We start from the raw sequence: 25,792 nt of genomic DNA, 5'->3' as shown, positions 1-25,792 counted from the left end.
CCTAATTTGGTGAAGGAAGAAGGCATTCAAGTTCAAGAAGCACAGAGAGTCTCAAGTAAGAAGAACCCAAACAGGCCCACACCAAGACACATAGTAATTAAAATGCCACAAATTAAAGACAAAGAGAGAATCCTAAAAGCAGCAAGAGATAAGCAACAGGTTACCTACAAAGGGAACCCCATAAGGCTCTCAGCTGACTTCTCACAAGAAACACTACAGGCCAGAAGAGAATGGCATGAAGTAATCAAAGTCATGAAAAACAAGAATCTGAATCCAAGACTACTCTACCCAGCAAGGCTATCATTCAAAATAGAAGGTCAAATAAAGAGCTTCCCAGACAAAAAAAGGCTAAGGGAATACATTAGCACCAAACCAGCACTGCAAGAAATGTTAAAAGGACTGCTGTAATTAGCAGTAGAAATGGGAAGAAAAATAGAACCACACTAAACAAAAATGGCAATAAATAAGTACATATCAATAATCACCTTAAATGTAAATGGATTGAATGCTCCCATAAAGAGACACAGAGTAGCTGATTGGATAAGAAAGCATGACTCATCTATATGTTGTTTACAAGAGACCCACCTCTCAACAAAAGACTCACATAGGTTGAAAGTGAAAGGATAGAAAAAAATTTTCCAAGCAAATGGAAAGCAAAAAAAAGCTGGGGTAGCAATTCTCATATCTGATAAAATAGATTTCAAAATGAAGACCATAACTAGAGACAAAGACGGCCACTACATAATATTGAAAGGATCTATCCAACAGGAAGATATAACCTTGATAAACATATATGCACCCAATATAGGAGCACCAAAATATATTAAAAATCTCCTGGAGGACTTCCAAGGAGAAATCAACAACAATACAATCATAGCAGGGGACTTCAACACCCCGTTGACATCACTGGATAGATCCTCTAGGCAAAAAATTAGCAAGGAAACAGAGACTCTAAATGAAGCACTAGACCAAATGGATTTAATAGATATCTACAGAGAATTACACCCCAAAACTACAGAATACACATTCTTCTCAAGTGCACATGGGACATTCTCAAAGATAGACCACATGATAGGACACAAATTAAATCTCTACAAGTTCAAGAAGATTGAAATCATATCAAGCATCTTCTCAGATCACAATGGCATGAAACTAGAAATCAATTGCAACAAGAACATGCAAAGACATTTCAACACATGGAGGTTAAATAGCATGTTATTAAACAATGAATGGGTCACCGACGAGATCAAGGAAGAAATTAAAAACTTCCTGGAAACCAATGAAAATGAACACACAACAACACAAAATCTATGGGATGCAACGAAAGCAGTTCTGAGAGGGAAGTTCATAGCACTACAGGCCTACCTCAAAAAACAAGAAAAATTTCTAATTGACTGTCTAACCTCACAACTTAAAGAATTAGAAAGCAAACAAAAAGAAAACCCCAGAGCAAGTAGAAGGAAGGAAATAGTAAAGATCAGAGCAGAAATAAATGACATAGAGACCAAAAAAACAATTCAAAGGATCAATGAAACAAAGAGCTGGTTTTTCGAAAAGATAAACAAGATTGATGGACCCTTAGCTAGACTCACCAAGAAACAAAGAGAGAGAACCCAAATACACAAAATCAGAAATGAAAGAGGAGAAGTAACAACCAACACCACGGAAATACAAAAGATCGTTAACAACTACTATGAACAACTATATGGCAACAAATTCGAAAATCTAAGCGAAATGGACAAATTTCTAGAAACACACAGTCTCCCAAAACTATTTCCGGAAGAGATAGAAAACTTGAACAGACCAATAACAACCAAGGAAATTGAAGATGTAATCAAGACTCTCCCAGCAAACAAAAGCCCAGGCCCAGATGGTTTCACGGGGGAGTTTTACCGAACATTCAAAAAAGAACTAACACCCATTCTCCTCAAACTATTTCAAAAAATTCAAGAAGAAGGAAGACTTCCAAACACGTTCTATGAGGCCAGCATAATCCTAATTCCAAAACCAGAAAAAGACACTACAAGAAAGAAAACTACAGGCCAATATCCCTGATGAACATAGACGCCAAAATCCTGAACAAAATATTAGCAAATCGGATCCAGAAGTACGTCAAAAAGATCATTCACCATGACCAAGTGGGATTCATTCCAGGGATGCAAGGCTGGTACAATATTCGCAAATCAATAAACGTGATACACCACATCAACAAAATGAAGAATAAAAACCACATGATCATATCAATAGATGCTGAAAAAGCATTCGACAAAATCCAGCATCCATTTCTGATAAAAACGCTCAGCAATGTAGGAATAGAGGGATCATATCTCGACATAATAAAGGCCATATATGAAAGACCTACAGCCAACATCATACTCAATGGACAGAAACTAAAAAAATTTCCATTAAGAACAGGAACAAGACAGGGATGTCCACTTTCGCCACTCTTATTTAACATTGTACTGGAAGTCTTAGCCACAGCAATCAGACATGAAGAAAAAATAAAAGGGATCCAAATTGGAAAGGAGGAAGTGAAACTGTCATTATTTGCAGATGACATGATATTGTACATAGAAAACCCTAAAGACTCCATCAAAAATCTATTAGACTTAATAAATGAATTTGGCAAAGTAGCAGGATACAAAATTAACGTCAAGAAATCGACGGCATTCTTGTACATCAATGATGAACTCACAGAAAGAGAAACTGAAAAAACAATCCCATTTACCATCGCTCCAAAAAAATTACGATACCTAGGAATAAACTTAACCAAAGAAGTAAAAGACCTATTTGCAGAAAACTACAGGTCATTGAAAAAAGAAATAGAGGAAGATATAAAAAAGTGGAAGCACATACCCTGTTCATGGATTGGAAGAATTAACATAATTAAAATGTCCATACTACCCAAAGCAATCTATAGATTCAACGCAATCCCCATCAAAATACCAACTACATATTTCATAGAACTAGAACAAATACTTCAAAAGTTCATATGGAACCAAAAAAGACCCCGAATAGCCACAGCAATCTTGAAAAAGAAGAACAAAGTTGGAGGGATCACAATACCAGATATCAGGTTATACTACAAAGCGACTGTAACCAAAACAGCCTGGTACTGGCACAAGAACAGGCATATAGACCAGTGGAACAGAACTGAAAACCCAGAAATGGACCCAAGGCAATACGCTCAATTAATATTTGACAAAGGTGGCAAGAGCATACAGTGGAGCAAAGACAGCCTCTTTAATAAATGGTGTTGGGAAAATTGGACAGCTACATGCAAAAAAATGAAACTAGACCATCAACTTACACCATACACAAAAATAAATTCGAAATGGATAAAAGACTTAAATGTGACCCGTGAATCCATAAAAATTCTAGAAGAAAATGTAGGCAACAAAATTTTGGACATCATACGGAGCAGAATTTTCACTGATACATCACCTAAGGCAACAGAAATAAAGGAGAAAATGAACACATGGGACTACATCAAACTAAAAAGCTTCTGCACAGCAAAAGAAACAATCATCAAAATGGAAAGGCAACCCACTGTATGGGAGAACATCATTGCCAACGATGTATCAGATAAGGGGTTAATTTCCAGTATATACAGAGTGCTCATACAACTCCACAAAAGGAAGACAAAGAACCCAATTAAAAAATGGGCAGAGGAGCTGAATAGACACCTCTCCAAACAGGACATACAAATGGCCAAGAGACATATGAAGAAATGCTCAACATCACTAATCATCAGAGAGATGCAAATTAAAACAACAATGAGGTATCACCTCACACCTGTCAGAATGGCCGCCATCAACAAATCATCAAACAACAAGTGTTGGCGAGGGTGTGGAGAAAAGGGGACTCTAATACACTGCTGGTGGGAATGCAGACTGGTGCAGCCGCTATGGAAAACAATATGGTGCTACCTCAAAAAATTAAAAATTGAACTTCCATTCGACCCAGTGATCCCACTGCTGGGAATATACCCTAAGAAGCCTGAAACACCAATCAGGAAGAATATATGTACCCCCATGTTCATAGCAACACTATTTACAATAGCTAAGATCTGGAAACAGCCCAAGTGTCCACCAGTAGACGAATGGATCAAAAAGCTGTGGTACATATACACAATGGAGTACTATGCAGCGGTAAGAAAGAAAGATCTCTTATCCTTTGAGACGACATGGAGGGACCTGGAAAGTATTATCCTAAGTGAAAGAAGCCAAGCAGAAAAAGACAAATACCACATGATCTCACTTATATACGGAATATAATGAACATAACAGTCTGAGGAATACAGTAGACCCAGACACATGGAAGTAGGGCACAGACTGACATCCCTCAGAAGAGGGGATGGGGGGTGGGGGGGTGGGAAGAGATAAACCACAGAACTTATATGCATGTATGCATGACCAATGGACATGGACAACTAAGCCGGGGACAGGGGGGAGGGGGGGTGGGGTGGGGGGTGCCAATGGGGTAAAAAGGTAAAATATCTGTAACAAAAAAATAAATAAAAATTCATATAAAGAAGAAGAACAAAAAAGAAAGTAAAATGAAATATAATAAAAGTAGAATGAGAAAAAGTGATAGAATTAAAACATATTTCAGTATTTGATAGGAACCAATGTTCTGAGAGTACTGCTGACAGAAGAAATTATGTTTTCACAGCCAATGAAAAATTTTGTGATTAAGCCCCTTCTTGTCAGCCAAAAGGCTGCTTCGGCGTTCCTGCGGAGCCTGGCGTACTGCTTGGGTGCAGGGCGTCACCCCTGGTGGCCTGGCTTCGCCTGTCTTTTCCGCAAGGCCAGGTGGTCGCCAGCCACACAGCAAGTGGGATTTCAAATCACCTGTCAACTGCACTGTTTTCACGTGAGCTCACCGTCCACGTTTGTCTGAGCCTGGCAGAATCTGTGTTGGAGCAGATTTAAGTAGACTACGTTGGAAAGCTGAGCCCACTGAATAACTGATATCAGTCTCCCCTTTTCACATATTTTGAGGGCCCTCTTCGTGATAACCCATGGGAAACGGAGACCTGCAGCGCGGGAATTAAGGAAGGCCGCCCTGAGCAAGCAGGCCCGAGCTGGGACAGCAAGGCGGGCGGTCGCCGCACTTGCACTGGGCAGGTTCAGAGGCAGTGGGAAGGCTCACTGTGAGGAAGGGACGCGTCGCAGTGCGCCGCTGGGGGCTGTCGGCCTGGGGACGCTGGTGGCAGGCTCCCCTGAAGCAGAGCATTCGGTGTGACCCATCAGAGAGCATATTGGCCTTGCTCTGGTTGGTCCGGCTTTTAGGGTCCATCCGTGTTTCACCGTGAACTCCAGAGTATTCAACGAGTATTTACTGAATGCCTATTCTGTGCCAAGTGTTTTATTAGGCTGCAGGGTTACAATAGTGAATGAAAACAAATCTAGTCCCACCAAATGGAAATCAGTCAGGTACAGAGGTGGGCAAACTTTAAAGGGCCACACAATATTTTTGGCTTTGCCAGCCATAAAAGGTCCCCACAGCAACCCTTCACCTCTGCCGTGGTAGCAGAACTGCCCCGCGGGTGTAGTCTGTCCACCCTGCTACAGAGGGAGAATCAGGTAGGATATAAAAGTACAAAACACTTCAGCGTCATAAGTGTACTGAAGGTGGGGCATACGAATTTAAGAACCTGAGAGGGAGACTTGACCTGGTTAAGGAATCAGAAGAGGTCTCCGAAGAACTGGAAATGGAGCTGAGATCTGAAGGAAGATTTCTGCCCCTTAACTCTATTTATTTCCATTCCTGGACACTGGTACCACGTGGGCTCCAATCTCAGCGTTACTTCTTACGTGTTATTTAACCTCTGCTCTTCAGTTTCTCTGGTTGTAAAATATAAATGATAACAGCCGTAATAAAGCATTTGACCTTTATTAGGCAAGCATCGGATTCCTTTAGCCCCTTGAGTTACTGGACCAAGCCACCTGTCATCTGAGCCACCTGTCATCTACCTTTTGAAGGTTCCTGTTGAAAGGCTTCTCTCACAGACGGACTTCTAGAGAAGCCCTTGATCTCTTCCAGCTCAACAGCTCTTCCCCCGCCCTCTTCTGGACACACACTGTCACTGCAGCCCCGCGGTCCTACCCCTCCCTATAGAAACACTGCGCCAGCTTTCTCAGCATATTGAGCACCTCTGAGTCTGGCACTAGAGCAAATGCTGTCCTGCAAGTTGAATGACACCCAGTCTCTGAACCTCAAAGTGCACATACTGTGAGAATGACACAAGGGATGATTAGAAGCCAGTGGACTCCTTCTAATGTGGTTGTGGGGGAGAATAAAGAGGGACATCTCAGTCTTCTTGGGTGTTGGGAATATACAAGGATGTCTTCCCAAAGGAGCAGCCCACATGGCCTGGCTCAAACTGCAACAGCATGGCCGAGTGGAGGTCTGCTGGGCTCCAAGTGGCAAGAGTATAGGGGATCGGCTTGTCAGACGTGGTGCCAGGCTTCATCCTGGAAACTAAGACTGTTACTTTTTGCCTCAATATTCTTTCTTGTAAACAAAAGGTAAATAGGATAATTCTTAGTGTATACCTAAACCAAATAGTAACTGAGTAGAGATTTTAAAAAATAATAATAAAAATAATTTTGTTTTAAAATTCCAAAAGTCCTTGAATTATACTATACACCTTATACTATAACTTAGGTTGCAGATAAACAATTTGTGTGCTAACCAAATATCTTAACTGGATGTCTGGTCTACAGAGACTTTTTTAGCCCAAAAGGTATTTTAAAAGATCAGAAATTCATATAACTGTGTTAGTTATCTTTTTATTGTGATGAAAAAGACTTGATACAGTTATCTGTATTTTTATAATTTTATAATGGAAAAGAACACAATTATAATCAAGCAGAAGCAAAATTTCAGTAAGAAATAACAATTTAAAAATAATTTGCCCAGAAATTGTGAAAAGTCTCTTGGAAAAATTAAGACCTGAACTAGGAAGAGTTTAGACAATAATTCTCAAAATTAGAAACACTTGGAGGTTTTTAAAATCTTTCTGTTCAGCCTACACCCTAGACCAATTCACCATGAATCTCAAGAGGTAGGACCCGGGCATGTTTTTAGAAATCTCTCTAGCTGACTCCAGTGTGCAGTCAAGTCTTGCTAACTGATGGTGTTAAACAAATATGTAATAATGTAACTGTTAAATTGATCAATTGACCCAAATAATTCAAGACAATATTTTGACTTTTTATATGACCTACCCGGCACTGGTTAGCACAATAATTACTATAGCGATGAGTTATAGCATACACTGCAAGGACCTAAGTCAAGACAAAGTTGAGGTAGGACAGTGGTAGTTTTGTATATTTGTAATAACCACATTTTAACAAGTTATTTAATAACATTAGCAACTATAGTTGCTGGGAATTGTTCTAGTCTTGTTCTTCAGAACACAAATTAAAAATGCATAACTTCTTTGCATTTGAGGACCTGTATTCATAATTACTTGCACGATTTCTCCTTTTGCACATACATTTTTCTGCTAGAAAACTTAAAATGGCTCCAAATGTGGGACAAAAACAGTCCTGGTAATCGGAGACGTGCCCCCCAGGCCTCCCCCTTTCCAACTGTCCAGTTCTCCAGTTGAGGGATTCTTTGGGCAACTTAGACTTTTAATGGACACTAATAACCACCCAAAACTGTCTTATACACATATAGAATTTTTACAATTTTATTTTTCTTCCTACAGAAAAGAAAAAACCCAGACGTATCAAAAAAGACAATTTCCCAGTTGTTCCATGTACTGTGGAAAACATGAACAAAAAAAAATTAAAATAATTTCAAGGATACAACTTCTGTGAACACTACAGAAAAAGTGAGTGCATACACTTTCACAATATGCAACTGCCAATGAGTCTCCAAGTTTGAGATTTAACAAACCTGTGTAACCCCCCCCAATAGCAGAATCGGAAATTACCTCTAAACAATGCGAAAGAACAAACGTGGTCAGATTATCAGGTGAAGGGTCAAGAATCTTATTTTGCTCCCATGGTTGCAACCATAAGTTTATCAAAGTGTTCAGAGCATAATCAACAAGCAGCACACCTATCAACAACCACCACAGGAAAACTGTTCCTATGCTGTTTATATTCTGTATTCTTTAAATCTAAGAAGCCACCAATTGTAACATGCAGCCTAATTCAGAGATGTCACAATGTGGGAAAAAATGTGTCTCAGGATCAAAAAATGTGAAATGTGTATATATCCTTAAAAAATGAGATATGGGCCCTGGCCAGGTGGCTCAGTTCGTTGGAGCAGTGTCCCGTACATCAAAAGGTTACAGGTTCAATCCCAGGTTGGGGCACATACCTAGGTTACGGGTTCGATCCCAAGTCAGGGCATGTAGAGGAGGCAACTGATATTTCTCTCTCTCTCTCTCCCTTCCTCTAAAATCAATTTTTAAAAAATGAGATGTAAGAGGAAGGGAATATGTGAGCACATGTACTTACTCACTTGGGAAACAGACATTAACCTCACTACCTAATATTTTTAATTTCCATAATTAGTGTGGCAAACACAAATGTCAGAACATTTGAGACTTTTTGTCATTAAGCTTTTCATTATTGTTTTTCTTTACAGGAGCAGGAATAATCTGAGGATATGTTCAACCAAACTACCTGTAAAGAGAAAACCTGTTATATAAATTATGCTCTATTTTTGTAAGGGATCAAAATACTGTATTGGTGAAAATAAACAGATAACAAAAAACAACATACCTTCTTTCCATGTTTGTTATGAGACCCCACAGGTACGTGTGTCTTTATAATTCATTATACTAGAAAAACAAGTTGAAACACAACAGGCATGCACAATTGTGCCAAAGCTGAGGACTTCAGATGATACTTGTTCAAGTTTTTCTTAATAAAAACGGAAATAACATATGGCCAGGTACACAGAAACATGATTTTGCTCTAAAGAATAAATTGTTGCAAGAGATAAGTGCTTCCCAACAGGTTTCTGGCATCTAGTGTATTATACTATGTAACAAAATATTATAGTATTTGTATTTTCCAAGTCTAACCATAAAGTCTTAAATCAAAAACCAAACAACCAAAAACATTAAGATATACTGACAATCTTATACATTTTTTTAATTTCTTTACTTTTTATTAAGAATACTTCTTAGGTTTTTTCGTTTGTTTTTGGCATGTTATATTCAGTGTCCATTGGCTCCTTCTGAGAGTATCCGTGAAGGTTCAGTAAATTTTGCTGTGAACAAGTAAAACAGGGCTGGTGTGGGCACCAACGCCAAAAGGGGTAAATCTTGCTCGAGTTTATCCACTCTGGAAATGGAGATTATTCCGTAAGCATGAAGTAACCAGTGGCTGAAGAGAACAATGAGTCTTTTCTTCCTGACCAGAAGATCATAGCAGTTCTATATAATTTGATTAAAGAAAGAAAAGAGAAACAGATTGTTGGACTGAATCAGCTGGATCAGATCATTTATTATGTTTTAATTTAAATGTATTATTTAAACATCATAACTTCAGAATCACAGTTTGTGCTAAAAGGGACCTAAGCAAGCGCCTGACCAGCCACTGCCTGTCACCGAGGAGAGAGCTTCCTGCAGTCACATGGGCACTGGCTGCCCGACTTCTCGTTCACACCACCAGTCAACGCTGGAAACACCATGGCTTCTTCTGAAAGAGTGAACTAGAACGTGCCCTCCTCCCCATCCCCTGCAGCTGAGTCTACAGGTGAGAAACAGGAGGGCATACACCAAATTCCTTACCCTCTGGCATTCCTGGGGTCTGCTGCCATCAGAAGGGAGCAGAAGCGACATGTGACTACTCTGATCACCTTTTCACCTTGAATAGAGCTCTACAGCAGGCAGAACTAGAAGGACCAAGCCATTCTAAGAGTAGTAGCTACATATGCTAACAAACATACTGAAATGTAGTTTGAAATATTACATTACTAAGTTTCTCTTACTAAACGGCTCAACAACTCACACAAAGCTAGACTGTCTTTTCCTGATTCAGGTCTATACTTCTGATTTATGCATAGTGTGCTAACTTTAGTACGTGTACATTTTATACAGGAGAGATTTCCAGTGACCGAAAAACAAATAGGTTTCAAGCTAACATAACTATTATCCACAGTAGTTGTGGATAATAAACAGGACTTCACAAACGTCCTTTTATTCAATTATTCAATCATCCCACCTTCAGATATTTCCCTAGAGTGGAAAAAAGTGCCCAAACTAATTTGCTTACCTTCTTTAATTATACATATTGTGATACTGATTAAATATTACAAAGGAGAAATGGGGATAGTCTACAAATGGAAACATTTGAATAATCACCATCAAAAGATTCCATCTGGCTCCTACTACATTATTCTCCCTAAAAGTCATTCCCTCACTTGCTCACTAATGTAACAGAAGGAGAAGCATCAACAGCAAGCATTCCAGAATAATCAACAACTTTCTTTGGGTTGAGCTTTTCTGTGTTAAGAATTATGAGAAAGCACATAACGTATCAAGTGTAGTGGGCACTAGGTTAGCAAGCACAGGGTGGAATAGTACTAAGGCACCTGACACTTTATTCCTTTAGAGTTTAGCCTCAAAATAGTCCTAATAGTGACCTTCCACTGAAATACTGGAGCTAGAGGCACAAAATAGATATCCCAAAACAGAAACAGTATCAGAATTATTATTATTTCCAAATCACCAAAATAGTACAGAGAGTAGAGGACAAAAGTAAACATCTATAATCAAGAAAACAAAATTATGAACAAAATATAGAAGGGTGGAAAATGTACAACATAGTTACCAATGACAGTGCTGCCATTATAAACTAAAGTGTAAAATGAGTTCTATATATAATACAGCATTTTTATGTTTCCCTCAAAATGGTGTTAATAAGTTTTAACATTTCATAATTAAGTATTTTCTATGGGTAAATTATGTTAAATGATTTTTTTTTTCTCACATGTGCTTGATAGTTGAGGCTGACTAATTTCCCAAGCAAACACAGTCCAGTATGCAACCTTTCACAAACAAAACCAATGAGCTAGAAGCTACTCAGTGACATCAGATAGCCAAGAATTACTAAAACAATCAGTTGGACTATGTCATAGTATATGTATTAATTGTCAAATACATTAAAAATTTCTCTAGCAAAGAAAACATTTTCCCTACCTCTATCTCAGAGGCTGACATGTACACGGCCAGAGTAACCAAAGACAGCACTAATATAATGTACGGGAAGGCATAATCTGAAAAACAAACATCGGCATTATATTGAAAATTAAGCAAATTTTCTGAATATACCATTAAAAAATTCAAACAGTATATATAATTCTCCCCATAACTAAAAGTTTTTTCAACCAGTCAGGTGAGAGAGACTTAAGCCTTAGGCCTTAAGGCAGGGTCAGCAAACTTTCCCTGTGAAGGGCTGACAGGAAACATTTTTGGCTCCGAAGCCACACAGGGTCTCAGTCACCAGCCTGGCAGGCGTGGGAGCGTGCACAGTGCGGAGAGCGGTGAACGGATGAGTCACAGCAGGGTCGGGAGGGAGCTGGACGGTGCAGGACTGCATCACACTACTCAGAACAGCGTGCAATTTATAACGTATTGTTTATTTCTGGGACTTTCCAGTTAATATTTTTTACTACAGGGAAATGAAACCATGGAAAGCGAAACCACAGATCAGGGGAGACTTCTGTGTACTTCAGACACAGAAAGGTAACAATACTGTAAGCAAACTGTTTTTCCTACAAAATACCATCTTTTCTCTGTAATGTTTTAAATATCTAGCACATTAAAACAAATGGGAAAATTGAGAAAAAAAATACCTTAAATTATTTTTCACTGAATTATTTTAAACCAATGAACATCAGCTTATGAAACCAATCATCCTACATTGCAGTGAACCCCACTCGGAACAATTTCAATGTCACCTCAGATGCAGAAGCCAGGGGGTCTGACTTACACATGAAGGTCTGGTTCCAGCTTACTAAGCTGAATGGCTCGCTTGAGATTTAGAGCCTTTTGTTTCGTAGACAGTGATTAGGTCCTCAACCAGCCATTCAGAAAAAACAGTTCATTTATAATTAGCTAAAAAATGTTAGTAATGACACAGATTTAAGACCTAGAAAGTTAACAAGCCTGAGGAGGACGGGGAGTTTCTAACAAGGCCCAAACTGCACACCTGTGGGGGTGGGTTCTGGGCTCATGGCAGGATTTAGTGTGTTCTTACTCTAGGACCTAAAACAATTTGAGATTTTGAGCCACTAGGTTGGTGGTGGGGCCTGGAAACCTGCATTTTAGCTCCCCTGGTGATTAAGATGCAGACCGCCCTTACAAACCAGCTGCAATAATACTTCCACACAGGTAAAGCCTGTCACTGACACTTCCTACTAACTCCCAGGGTCTCTCTCCCTACACCCTGGTATCTTAAACTACCAGAAGCCTCTTGCTTCTCTAATTTACTCAGATTTTTACATTCCTTTGTTATGGACTGAACTGTTTGTGTCCCCAAAATTCTGCTGCTGCAGTCTACCCCCAACATGATGCTATTTGGAGGTGGGGCCTTTGGGAGGTAGGCGAAGAGGAAATGAGGCAGAGCCCTGGTGAATGGAATTGGGCCCTTAGGTAAGAGAGACCCCAGAGAGCTCTCTCCTCGCAGCACCGAAGACAGTGAGCGCTCACCGGACAGCGACCCTGCTGGCGTCTTGCTCTCAGTCTTCCCATTCTCCAGAACTGAGAAAAGCTTTCTGTTGTTTGTAAGCCGCCCAGGTTACAACGGTATTCTGGCACAGCTGCCTGAACGGACTCAAACCAAAACTTATCTATTTTCTCTTTTTTAACATCATAAAATTATGGATTGGTATGGTACCCTCTGTGACTAACTTCAGCAGACTGCAGAGGTTTATGCTTAGTGTGAACGAATAACTCCTTGATCCTTCCTATGTGTGTGTTTTGAGTAGCGGCTTGTTAACAAAACTGTCTCAAGATATTCAGTGTGGGAAGAGGCATTTTTCAAGGTAGGCAGCTATCATGAGGGAAGCAATGGTGTCTGGCAGCCTCCTTGGGTTAACCTTCCAAACCTCCCTGCTTTTCACAGCTTTCTCCTTCCCTCCACCTCCTAACCAGAGGTTCTACACAACAGCACCCCCTGAAGTCCAGGACACAGAAATCTGGAAGCTGATGATCCTTAAATCTTTCAGCCCAGACAGCTCTCCCAAGCACCAGACTAGTGTAAGTAATCTGTACTTTTCCATATTCCTAAAGAGCTAAAACTGAATTCACTTCTTGCCAAAACTGAACTCACTTCTCACCAATCTATTTGCTTCTTCTAATATTCATCTATTTACCAGTTACTAGGTCAGAAAGCTGTTTTCTCGTATTCTCCTCCCATTCCCTCAACCCCTATATTGAATTAGTTGCCGAGTGTAGTTAACTCTGTCTTCAAATGGCTTTTCATTGCTAGTGTCTTTCTGCTTTAGGTCAGTCAGACTTGGCTTAATTCAATACTCTTAACAGATCCCCCTGATTCTTTCCCTGTCCATCCAGCTTCCACACTGCCACCAAATTATCTTTCTGAAATGCAAACCTAGTCATGTCTCTCTTCTGCCTAAAATCTTTTTATGGTTTTAGGTCTCTCTTTCCTAGCCTAGAGTAAGAATAGCAACTTCAAATGCCTGGGACCAGCCAGGCAGGTGAATAGCCGAAGTGTGCCAAATCTAAGAAAATAGGGAACACAGGAGCTAGATGAGACTTTAGATTTTCAAATACCATGCAGGCCAACTGAAACGATACATCTGTAAAGCAGAATATGAGGAAACACAGACCCTTGACTAGTCTCCAGTTTCTCTTGGCCTTATCCTCAAAGCACCACCCTAATCTTGAACCAAATTAATTACCAAGCCACGGTGATGCGCATAAGGATGCCCGTGTGGCCTAGTTCCTTTCGGCCAGCAGGCCTCCCTCTGCACCCTGGTTCGCTCCACATCCTCACACTACGTCCTCTCAGCTACACACAGCTTTCCTAGTGGTACGTGAGCCCTTTAACACCAACTTTTTCTTATTCTTCTTTGGCATAACAATTTAGTCTAAATGGTTGCTGAATAAATGAATGAATGACTATATTAAAATAAAGAATATACTAAAGATTCTTTTACTGTATCTAAAAGGTTTCCATAAAGAAACTTAGAAATCTAAGACCTAACAATGATAAATAGTGTTACCAAGAGTGGTTTCCTTATATTATATGCAAAAACCAGTTTTTGTTTTCTAATTTACACTTAGATTTTAAGAATCTTCCTAAACAGGTTATAAGCTTCAAATACAAAGTATCCTCTAAACAGATTAGCTGACACTGATTTCTTGAGAATTTCTATTCCATTCCAAAAATCCCTGATTTTAAAAAATAAGGCTTATTATAGGTTTTAGCAAAAATACATACTATGGTTTATTTTCAAGAATTAAAAAAAATCTATTTTAAAGAAAAAGCTCCAAAATCATACTCAGTGAAGATATTGTTCATCACATATAATAATAAATATATTAACTATTTACCATCAAACTTACATAAAAGGCCTCCGCCAACTGCCTGTAGCACGGTTAAAATCGGGAAGAAGTAAAGTGCAGCATAAATACTTTTAAATCGATCCGACTTCCCTAGTCCACAGGCAATCTTCTTAACCAGAAGAGGTCGGAGCAGCATCATTAATACCAAGCAGAACGCATAATAGATAAATACAATGGTGTAGCTGTAAAATAAATAAGGAAGCATATTCTCAAAAAATATGTTTTAAAATATTTTATCATTGATCATTTTTAACTCAAAGATCCTATAAAAGGTTTAAAAAGCACATCGAGTCTACGCATGGAATATTCACGTCGGTGGAAGGTCAGCTGAAAGAACTCTCATACATTACTGAAAAGTGCATGCTGGTCTCTTCCCGGGGGGCAGTTTGGAAATGTGTATCCACAATCCTAAAAATGATTTTTTTCTTTGATCCAGCAATTTTACTTGCAGAAATTTATCAAAGGGAAATAATCAGGGATAAAAAAAAATACTTTACGAACAAGGTTTTTATTGGATCACATAATACAGAAAACTCAGGAAGAAAATACATATTCAACAACAGAAAATTGGCTAATTCATGCTGGAATACTAGGTAGTCATTACTTCATTAACTGAAGCTGAGGATACAGCTCTATGAAATCAACAGAGGACTGTAGCAGCCCTTCATTTATAAATTTTAGCCATATACATATGTAGAGAAAGAGAGAGAAACAGACACAGAGAATATATACATGGAATAAATTTGCAGAGCTTAAAGCTGGGCAGGTGGAAAACATTTTCGTATCTTTATATCTGGATCTTATTTTTTGAAAATTATCTTTTTACATATGTGCATGTGTATTCTGACACAGTACTATTAAGAACTTTCTCCAAAAGGACTATTTCATTGAATATATTATGTAATGAAAACTTGCTATAACTATGAAAACATAAATGCCTTCTACTATACCTTTACCAGGAAAAATATCAAAGAAACACTAACAATTTACAGAAATTCTGAAAATAAAGCAGTCTGGGATATTATACAGAATGTTATGAATTTGATATTTTTAAAACAAAACATTCTGATAGAAATTACATTTTTTGGAAAAACAAAAAAAAGAAAGAACATTAACCCAAACATTCTAATAATAATTTCAGCTACTATTAAGTGCTTCCCATACGTGAGACACTGCTCTGTATCTGATCTGTATGGATATATTTAATCCTCACAATCACTGCATGAGGGATCGCCATTCCCATTTTACCAGTGGGAAAACTGGTTTACAGGAGACTCAACATGCTCAGGTTAATACAACAACTGGCAGACGCGGGACTCAAACCCAAGCCTGTTTTTAGCTCCTAAGCCTATATTCATTCCTGTATCTCAGATACTGCTTCTCTGTTGCATATCAAAAAGGTTTTCCATATAAATCCCTTTTTAACATATCTGGCTTATTTTATAAGTGTTTATACATACTTCAATACCAATACAAAAATACTTTCACTTCCATTATACTAAGATGTATTTCTGTTTTCTCCTATCAAACAATATACCCTTCAAGAGAAAATCATCTCTGTACATTTCCTCCAGGGCCTTGATGCCATTTTACCATGCTCAACCTGTTGAAATGAATGAAATCTATCCTTTTCATTTTTCAAAACAACGTCTAAACAAATACTTACAGGGGGTAGACAGCTTCATGAGTACAGTGCACTGTGGTAACGTAATCGGGACTTGGGTTGTAGAGCATTGTGTACCAATCAGAAAGCATCAGTACTCGACACGAACGGATGTAAAGAACACCGACTGGATCACTCACAAGTAAGGTGACGATAGCTGCCATACTGCACTCAAACAGCGCGGTGATGTGCTGGAATAGTGCACTGGAACTGGTAAAACAGAAGAAGCAAATCACCGGAAATGTTGAGTGCTCAATGGCTTTTCATAAAACCTGGATATGATTCCTAAAAAGAAATGTTAACTCCTGAAACTAAATATCTTCTAAATAGGTAAGAAAAGCCCAACATATATGAAAACTACTTGAGAAGAATTTTACCTTGTTTACTAAAAAGGATAACACCAGCATCATCTAAATGTGCAGAAGAGCAGAAATAAGATCTACCTTTATCTTTAGTGTCTCGCCAATTGCTACTGAAAATTTCTTATTTATGCATTTTAAATTTATCTTAACTATAAAAAGTACACAAAATTATATGTAATATATATTAGTTATAAAATATAATAAATACTGTAAGCTCATCATCTAACCCAATAACTCAGACTATAACAACTTATATCTACCTCTGTTCCTCCCCATTCCACTCTCCTGTCTCTACCCTAGACGTAACCATGATATTAAATTGTCTTTTATCACTTTTTCTTTTAAAAATATTTGTATTGATTTTTAGAGAGAGAGGAAGAGAGATGGAGAGACACTGATGTGAGAGCAAAACATCAATTGGCTGCCTCCTGTATGATGCTCCCTAGCAGGGATTGGGCCCACAATCCCAACCTCTGACCTGGAATCAAACCCACGACCTTTCAGTGCACAGGACAACGCCCAAACAACTGAGCCACACCAGCCAGGCCTATCACTTTTTCTAAAGTTTTTATTCCAATTGTACCTATGCTTCAAAACCACTCCAGCTCCTTTGCAGCATAAGACCTTACGCCTGGATGACTCCCACACCCACTCAATGTGGGTCTCACTTCCTCGCCGCTGACAGCAACTGCTTAAAAGCTATTGCTGACAAGGAATGTCTTATGCTGCCCTGCCGCAAGCTGTGTTCCTTCTGAGTACACTGGCAGTCGGAGTGACCTGTGATAGTGTCTTAAATCTAATGTTTAATTGAACCTGAGTGGATTCCTATAAAGTAGTAGAGATATACACTATAGCTTCTCATTCTATGTTCCACATGTCAACATATTTCATATTTTCCATCTCCGTTTCTCTCAATGCTGCATTCTGTTATTTCTGTGCATGTATTTTTTCTAATTCACCAATTCTATCTTCAACTGTTTAATCTGCTAACTGACCTACCATTTTGGGGGGCAAGTATAAATTTTCATTTCTAGAAGTGCTTTTTAAAAACCAAATCTGTTTGTTCATTCCTAATAATCTCTTACTGACTGGAGATCCTGGTGACTACACCCTTTATTTCTTTAAACATTAATTCTGTAGCTAAAAGTCCATTACCTGTAGCTCTGGGAGCATATCTTATTTGTTATGACTACCAACTTTCAGTCACAGTGCTTATTTTATTTACGAATCACAGATTATGAGGTCATTAGTAGATCTTAACGAACAAGAGTCTGGGGAAGGGGAAGCTTTCTAGCAAAGAGGACTTACTGCTCTGGCCAGCAGCCATGCAGAGGACTGCCTTGGGCGTCAGCCCCTTGGGAGTCTAGACTTAGCAATGGCTGTAGAAGGTTCAGAATCCGAACAGCACTGTTGCTGTCAGCAGTCAGCCTCAGGCAACCCTCCCATCCCTACTGCCTGCTGTCACTCTGGCTCCATCTTGGGTTGGGTTTGTTCTTGGAGCTCTCCCCTAACTCCAAGGAGACCAGCAATGTCTTAAATAGTATGTCTTCCATAGACCAGTAATTTCATGCAGGAAGGTCCCTTGGAGCTCGTGATTAGCCCATAATGTTGGAAGCTGAACTCCAGCACCATTTTACACAGATGAAAACACTGGATACATTATTTTAACCTCATCATTTCTTGCCATTGTTTTAACCTTCTTACTGGTCTCTTCTTATCATGCTCCCTTTCAATCCATCTGTAGTCAACTATGTGAACTTTACAAAATAAAATCTGATTCTCAAACTCCCCTTATTAAACTATATCACTGAGTCCCATCCGCCTCTCAGGAAAAACACTCCTCACCAACATTATCTTCAACACCTCCTGGCCCTGCTAACCTACTCTGTTTCCTCACCCCTCACACACCGGGGCATGCTTCAGTCCCCCCCAAAAAAATTTCCCCATGTGGCAAACCGTGCACCCTTCAACATCAGCTCTGGGTCATCCCCAAGGCTTAGGAACATTCCCCAAGACCCCTGGCCCCAGTCTCTTTATGTCCTGGCTTCATTTAGTCCTTGTTTCTCACAAACTATCACTTTTCAAAGTCCAGCTTAAAGTTAGTTCTTCTATGACACCGTCCTATTTGAGAAGGCAAAATTAACTTTTTTCTTCTTCACGCAACCTTAAATCTCTGCACATGCTTCTGTCATAGGACCTCATGTATAATAACATATTGTCATCTCATCCGCTGGACTGCGAGCATCCACATTTTAGTATCTCTGAACCCTGCAACCTGTAACATATACCCCTAAAGATTGCTGAATGAGTACATTTGAAAAGTTACAAGGGGTGGGGGGATGGAAGGGAACTAATATATGCTGATGGAAGATAATCTGACTTTAGGTGGTAGGCACACAGTGCAATACAGAGCATGTAACATAGAAATCCACACCTGAAACCTATATGATCCTATTAACCAGTGTCACCCCAATAAATTTAATTTAAAAAAATTTTTTAAAGAAAAGTTATAAATTATATAAATATAAATGACATAAGCACAGCTTCCTAAAATAAATAAAATAAAATTTTATTTTATTTATTTAATTTTATTAAATAAAAAATGTGCAGTTTCTGCCTATCTCCGCTCTGGCCTTAAAGAAAAACAAAATTAACACTAAACTTTGGAAGAAGCAGGGTGCCAGAAAGAAGCGTTTTAGTGATCAGCTAGCCATTCATTCTCAAACGGTGACATCACTCCCCGGGGACACGAACTGGGCTTCGTGGGTAAGACACTCTTTAAATTTTTATAATAAAGTACATATGTATATACACTACATAAACAGATAAATATAAATTTCATGGGGGTAGGTGGAATAAGGAATGAAAGGTATCTCAGGTTTTTTAAAGAGGTGATGATAAAAAAAAATGGTTAAGAAACAGTGGTTAGCCTCAGACAGCTAGGTCCCTGCTTCCTTCATTAAAAGTGCAACATCTCAGGAAAATGAAAGAGATGGCCCTTGTGTTCCTTGCTACCAACTTACTAGGCAAAGCAAAGTTATGCCAACTCCTTTTTAAATCCACCTCCTTTCCTGCCTAAGCACTGATCACTCCTCTGTTCTACCCTCAAAACAAAGCTCTATCCTCTGCTCCAAGATTCTGCCTCAAAACATACTTGATGTTTTAGTTCTAATGTATTTGGGAGGTATATCCATTACCCCCACCTCTTCTTCACTTTGAGCTGAGAAGCTCCAACAATTAACTGAACATTTATTCTATTTTAGCTTTAAGCGTATCACATCTTTCTCACTGTCATCTCTCATTATTCTATAACAAAAATTTCTTAAAGGATGAGAGCTGCTTTAAAAAAAAATGTATTTATAGTCCAGCCAGTGTGGCTCAGTGGTTGAGCATCAACCCTGCACCAAGAGGTCACCAATCCGATTCCTGGTCAGGACACGTGCCCAGGTTGTGGGCCTGATCCCCAGTGGGGGGGGGGGGGCATGCAGGAGGCGGCCAATCGATGTTCTCTCTCATCAATGTTTTTATCTCTCTCTCCCTCTCCCTTCCTCTCTCTCTAAAATTAATAAAGGAAAACAAATTTTAAAAATAGCCTTGGCAGGTTTTGCTCAGCGGTTAGAGTGTTGGCCTGTGGACCAAACAGTCCTGGGTTGGGTTCCCACTAAGGGCACGTACCTTGGTTGCAGCCCCAGTTGGGGTCATGTGGGTGGCAACCATTCGATGTGTCTCTCCCACGTCAATGTTTCTCTCTCTCTCTTCCCCCCTCTTTCTCCCGCTCTATCTGAAGATAGATGCAAAGTCCTCAGGTGAAGATAAAAAAAAATCTATATACATATACATACACACACACACATTTATAGATTCTTCTGAAAAATAACAAATGCTTTTCCAACGTAAATAATCACCATGGATTTATTAAGTAGGATCCAGAAAAGTGCTGGCTCTATTTTCATCTGACCAACCTTTCCAATTTCACTCCCACCACTTGAGCCTGGCCATCACTGTTTCTTGGAAGACAGCTTCTAACATCTCTCTTAACATCTCTCTCCTCTAATCTACCCTCAACGGAAGTTATCTCCCTAAAATACACATCCAAGGATGTTACTTCTCTAAACCAAAACCTTCACCAATTAATCATTCAGTCAGCAAATACTAAGTGAGCATCTCTCAGGGGCCAGCTGCTGTGCTGGTCTCTGGACAGTCCATGGAGAACAACCGAGATGGCCACCACCCTCTTGGAGCTTACCGTCAGGGGTGGGTGGAACGCTAATTGAGGAAACAAACATAACTATAAATTGTGTTGAGTACTAAATACAAAACAAAAACAACAAAATGAAGAGTGCTATTAAGAAAGAAAAATAAGGGGACAGACCTATTTAGACTGGGTCGGGGAAGGCTTCTCGGAACAGGTGTAATTTTGTCGTCGTTGTTAATCCTCACCTGAGGATATTTTGCCATTGATTTTTAGATGGAGTGGAAGGGAGGGAGAAAGAAAAATCGATGTGAGAGACACATGGATTGGCTACCTCCTGCAAGACACCCACCAGGGCCAGGGATCGAACCTACAACCCAAGTATGTGACCTTGACTGGGAATCAAACCTGTGACCCTTTGGTCCAAGGGCCAATGCTAACCACTGAGAAACCGGCCAGGGCTGAGTAGATGTAATTTAAACTGAAATCTGAAGGGAAAAAAAAGACAGCTAGGTAAAAGTTACAGTCAGAGGGACAAGTACTTCAGGGACAGTCAGAGGGACAAAGAAAAGAGTTTGGAAAGGGAGAAAGCAGGAAAGATCCCGAGAAGTCAGAGGAACTAAGAGCTGGTATGGCTAAAATATACTAAGGGGGAATTTGGTTCCTCATTCCCAGTAGAATCAAGTTCACATCCTCATCAAGAACCTTCACATTCTGGCCTCAGTTTACTTTCCCACTCTCCTTTTTATCACCTTTCTTTCATATGTGCCCCACATCTGACCTCCGGGGACTGCTGCCATCCCCACCCGCACAGCACACGGTTCCTACCTCCACGCCACTGCTCAAGCTGCTTCCTCTGCCGAAAATGGTCTTTTCTTCCCAAGTCTTTCAGATCCTACCAGGCACAATTTCGCTCTTCCTTTTTTATGATTCCAGAGCATTTTGTTTACAGTGCTTTTCTACCCTTTTAGTTTATACACTTTTAAGACTGATTTATATTACATTTAGTTGTACCTACATTTGTCTTCTCTACAAAATTATGGCTATAAATCATGTCGGTTATTTGTGTATCTCCTCCTCTGATCTTCTGAACATAAAATGCAGTGCTTAATAAATGTTTATGGAGTTAATGTGTTAGTATGAGTTTTTACAACTAACTTGCAGCTATATCATTTGAACTACATTACACTAGATTACTGGTGGTAAATTAAATCACAAAGTATTTGTTCTAGAACAATAAAGTTTGTACACAAGCAATTCTTTGTAAAAAAAAATTATAACTTAAATTTTTTTTAATTCTTTAAAAAAAATTCCTCAAGCTCATTTAAAATAAAACAGTCAGCCTTGCTGGTGTGGCTCAGAGGATTGAGCATCGTCCCATGGACTGAGAGGTCCTGGTTCAATTCCTAGTCAGGGCACATGGCTGGGCTTGGGGCTTGATCCCTAGTAGGGGGCGTGCAGGAGGCAGCTGGTCAATGTTTCTCTCTCACATTGATGTTTCTATCTCTCTCTCTCCCTTCCTCATTCTCTAAAAAATCAATAAAACCATATTTTAAAAAATAAAATAAAGTAAAACAGACAGCCCTGGCCGGTTCAGCAGTTAGAGCACTGGCCCACAGATCAGAGTCGTGGGTTTGATTCCCAGTCAAGGGCATGTACTTCAGTTGCAGGTTTGATCCCCAGCTCCAGGTGGGGTCGTGAGAGAGGCAACCAATCAATGTGTGTCTCTCACATCGATTTTTCTCTCTCCCTCCCTCCCTCCCTCCCACTGTATCTAAAAATTAATGAAAAAATATCCTCGGGTGAGGGTAAAAAAATAAAATAAAATAAAACAGACAAAGGATACTTCCCTTAATAATTAGTGAGGCATGCCCTATCATTAAGTTTTCTTGTCACAATCAAAAGTAATCAGAATATAAAGCAAAAATAGGTTTACCACTTTTAAAACAACATTAGTATAATTAGTTGACAAGGTCTTCTAACTGATCATTATTCCAACATCAGTCCATCCAGACACATTCATAGAAAGTGCTAACTAACCTCTTTTTTCCCGAATACCATTCAATGAAGAACCAATGTAAAACAAGAGGAAGCATAGCCATGAATCCAAGATAGAGCCAATCATACAATTCTGGAGACTCTGTGCAAGGCTGACAATACTTCTGTGCATTTGTTCTCTGTCCTCTTGGGCACACCTACAATATAGAAAAACAATACTTTATGTACAGATATTACTTTAGAACATTAACACCCCCCAAATCTTTCTATATCCTATTTCTGTTTAAACATCTTTTTACATATGCATCTTTTAGAAATAAAAAAACATAAGATAAAAAGAAATCTACACTGTATTTGCCTATATCTGTATAATGCTCTCACAGGAGTCCTTTTACTAAGTTACTAAAATACTTGTCTGATATTAAATAAAAAACTGAGTTATTAACATTGGATAAAAATAACTGCAAACAAGTGTTCTGGAATTGTATTATTAATTTACTAGGATGTCTAAGTCACTGTACTAGATCATTAATAAAAAGTAATTAAAATTACTATAAAATTATAGAATTTTTAAAAAACACAATAACTGTGACTGTCAAGAAAGATGTATTATAGAAAATCAATACGACACAAAGATTTTATTAATGCTTACATATTCTTTTACAAATGAATGATAGACTGAAGAAAAAAGATATTCTATATGTGAAAATATTTCAGAAGCAAAAAGATTTTACAAATAACATGTAAACATTAAGACTTACCCCACATTCTCCATATAGTTCAGTTGAGCCATTTTTAAATAACAGGGTCTTCCCACAGTAAAGTCCAAGGCATGCTGGTTGAATATCGACAGCTTTTTAAAAACAAATGCCAGTACAGTAATATCTTTTGTGATTATAAAAAAATAATGCAATAATAGTTGAAGCACTTGGCAAAAATGTCTCAACACAGCTTCAAGTAAAATCATATGTATTGTGACAAAAGTCTCGATGCATTTATTTTAAAAGTTAAATTTCTCCTTTACACCGTGACACTGCAGAAAGTTATACTGGAACCCTGTTGTTAATACTGTTTCTTATGATTAACAACCTCAGTCCTCTACCTGCAGACCAGGATATATCCCTAGAAATCAAAGCCTAACCTGGCCTGTCTCCAATGGCCCCAGCCAGCCACTCCCCTTGATTAGATGGTCTAGACATCTGAACTTACATTGTTTTTCAATAAGAGGATTAGTAGAGGATCACTACTTTTTATTTTGCTCAGTCAGGACATTAAGTGCATGTACACAAGCGTGCGCGCGCGCGCGCGCGCGCACACACACACACACACACACACACACACAATCTATTACCACCTTCCTTCATAATAGAACACATTTTAATACCAGAAAATCAGAAAGGACATAATTGCAGGATAAAGGGCTGGCCTTTAGAGTAAATAAATTCACCTTTTAAAAAGCTTATTTACGTTGTCCTAATTTTTGTCATTTTTGTTGAGCACAGGTGAAAATTCAACAAGGCTGTCACTGGGCCTCTGACCAATATTTGGGAACCACTGCCTTAGAATCAATACCCTGATCTCAAGCCTTGGAGAAAATTAAAAGCAGCTCTTCTTTACAAAAAACAAAACAAAACAAAAACCTCAGGGCCTGCAGGTTTTCTTTGACCTCATCAACAGGTAGAGGTTATTGAAGGAGGATTTTCCCATCAGTGACATATTTCCCTTCATTCCTAGATTCATTCACTCAATAAGCATGCAGTAAGTGTCAGATTCCATTCATTAGGGACAACTTAAGATCCCCAGAGGAAAATGACAGAGTTCCTGCCTTCAAGGAACCTTCAGCCTAGTATGGAATAATTCCAAAACAATTATGGTCAAATGTAAATTAACTTGAAAATTATGTGTTTTATAATGATTATGAACAATTATTTATCAAATTCTTCATGAGTTCACAATCTAGAGACTGCCTGGTCCACAATGCCCTTTCTCCTTTCAAATTCGAGTAGACTTTGATTTCTTTCTCCTTTTGCTGCTGAGAAGAAAAACAGAAATAGCACCAACTAACATGCCTCAAGTGTAATATTTTCACTTTTATCAAATTTTTGAATTTTTTGAAATCCACGGACTTCTTTATCTGGCACTTATTTTTAAACCAACCATAATCACAACGTTCTAAACTAATAGAGGGAAATACACTGTTTCAGATTTTTTGAGAAGGCCGAAGTTAAAGAATTGGAAGTCTTTTCTCCACAGGAATAGCATCTTGTTGATGCTTAATAAATACATTTGAATCTACGTAAAGTTTCTCAAACCCCAAGTCCTGAAAACCAACAACTATTTATCACCAGCCACACAAAACCCTGGCTCCCAGTGTCCGTTCCCTTCCCCCCTACAGTGAACGAGGGCCCTATAAGCTGCGTGACTCTGAAGCAGGAGACACTAGTTATGCGGCAATTCGCTTCTGCTCCCTTGGCTGTTTTTCTGCACTCACAACGCCCGCGCTCCAAATTTGAAGACACCCTGGTGAGTGTCAAACAAAGGGACTGACACAGAGACTGAAGTGACGTCTGGAACGGAACAGCAAAGGCCTGGCCTGGCTCCTGGCCCGGCCTCTGCGGCCTGTCGGGAGCCGAGCCCCCACCCCTGGTCCCGGGAAGAGTCTGGGGCCCAGTCCCAGCACGAGTGGGGTAGCAAGGAGCGAGGATGAGACGCCACCCGGAGACCGCCCACCGGAGCCGAGCCCGGAACCTGCAGCCTGGGGAAGAAGCAGAGACTATTCCAAACGCTTGCCGGGACCCCAGCGACCACTCACCCATTGGCTACTTGTAAGTTTCCCTGGAGAAGCTCCAGGTCAGCCGAACCGGCCCGCTGCGCCCGGACATCCGGGCCACAGACGCCTCGGCAGATCCGCCTCCTGGTAACCCAGGCGACCGCTCCGAAGCCCCGCCCCCGCCACGCGCTTCCTTGTCTGCGCTCCGAGGCCCCGCCCCCTGAGGAGGCCAGGGGTC

The 25,792-nt window shown here is 39.5% G+C and overlaps 1 protein-coding gene across 2 annotated transcripts; it reads right to left on the bottom strand.

Moving 5' to 3' along the window:
- Positions 1-8,403: 8,403 nt before the first annotated feature.
- On the bottom strand, positions 8,404-25,664 carry LOC118632202 (JNK1/MAPK8 associated membrane protein). Of its 2 annotated transcripts, none has more exons than XM_036265080.1 (7): positions 25,597-25,664; positions 23,546-23,637; positions 22,827-22,981; positions 16,236-16,442; positions 14,570-14,751; positions 11,177-11,253; positions 8,404-9,409 (listed from the first exon to the last, which is right to left on the bottom strand). In XM_036265080.1, the coding sequence occupies exons 1-7, from the start codon at positions 25,598-25,600 to the stop codon at positions 9,191-9,193; spliced, it is 936 nt and encodes a 311-aa protein (XP_036120973.1). In that variant the 5' UTR covers positions 25,601-25,664; the 3' UTR covers positions 8,404-9,190. The 2 variants fall into 2 exon arrangements, with proteins under 2 accessions (XP_036120973.1, XP_036120982.1); XM_036265089.1 differs by having other exon boundaries at positions 23,546-23,619.
- Positions 25,665-25,792: the final 128 nt, after the last annotated feature.

The sequence above is a fragment of the Molossus molossus genome, unplaced genomic scaffold (assembly GCF_014108415.1).
Source record: "Molossus molossus isolate mMolMol1 unplaced genomic scaffold, mMolMol1.p scaffold_m16_p_1, whole genome shotgun sequence".
Lineage (NCBI taxonomy): Eukaryota > Metazoa > Chordata > Mammalia > Chiroptera > Molossidae > Molossus > Molossus molossus.
Note: the sequence above shows the minus strand (reverse complement) of the source record. Positions and strands in the feature narration are given on the sequence as shown.

Coding starts and splice junctions, on each gene's coding strand:
- LOC118632202 (XM_036265080.1), bottom strand. Junction 22,982..23,545: donor AACTATATGGAGAATGTGGG/GTAAGTCTTAAT, acceptor TCTATATTGTAG/GTGTGCCCAAGAGGACAGAG. Junction 14,752..16,235: donor CATGAAGCTGTCTACCCCCT/GTAAGTATTTGT, acceptor TTTATTTTACAG/CTACACCATTGTATTTATCT.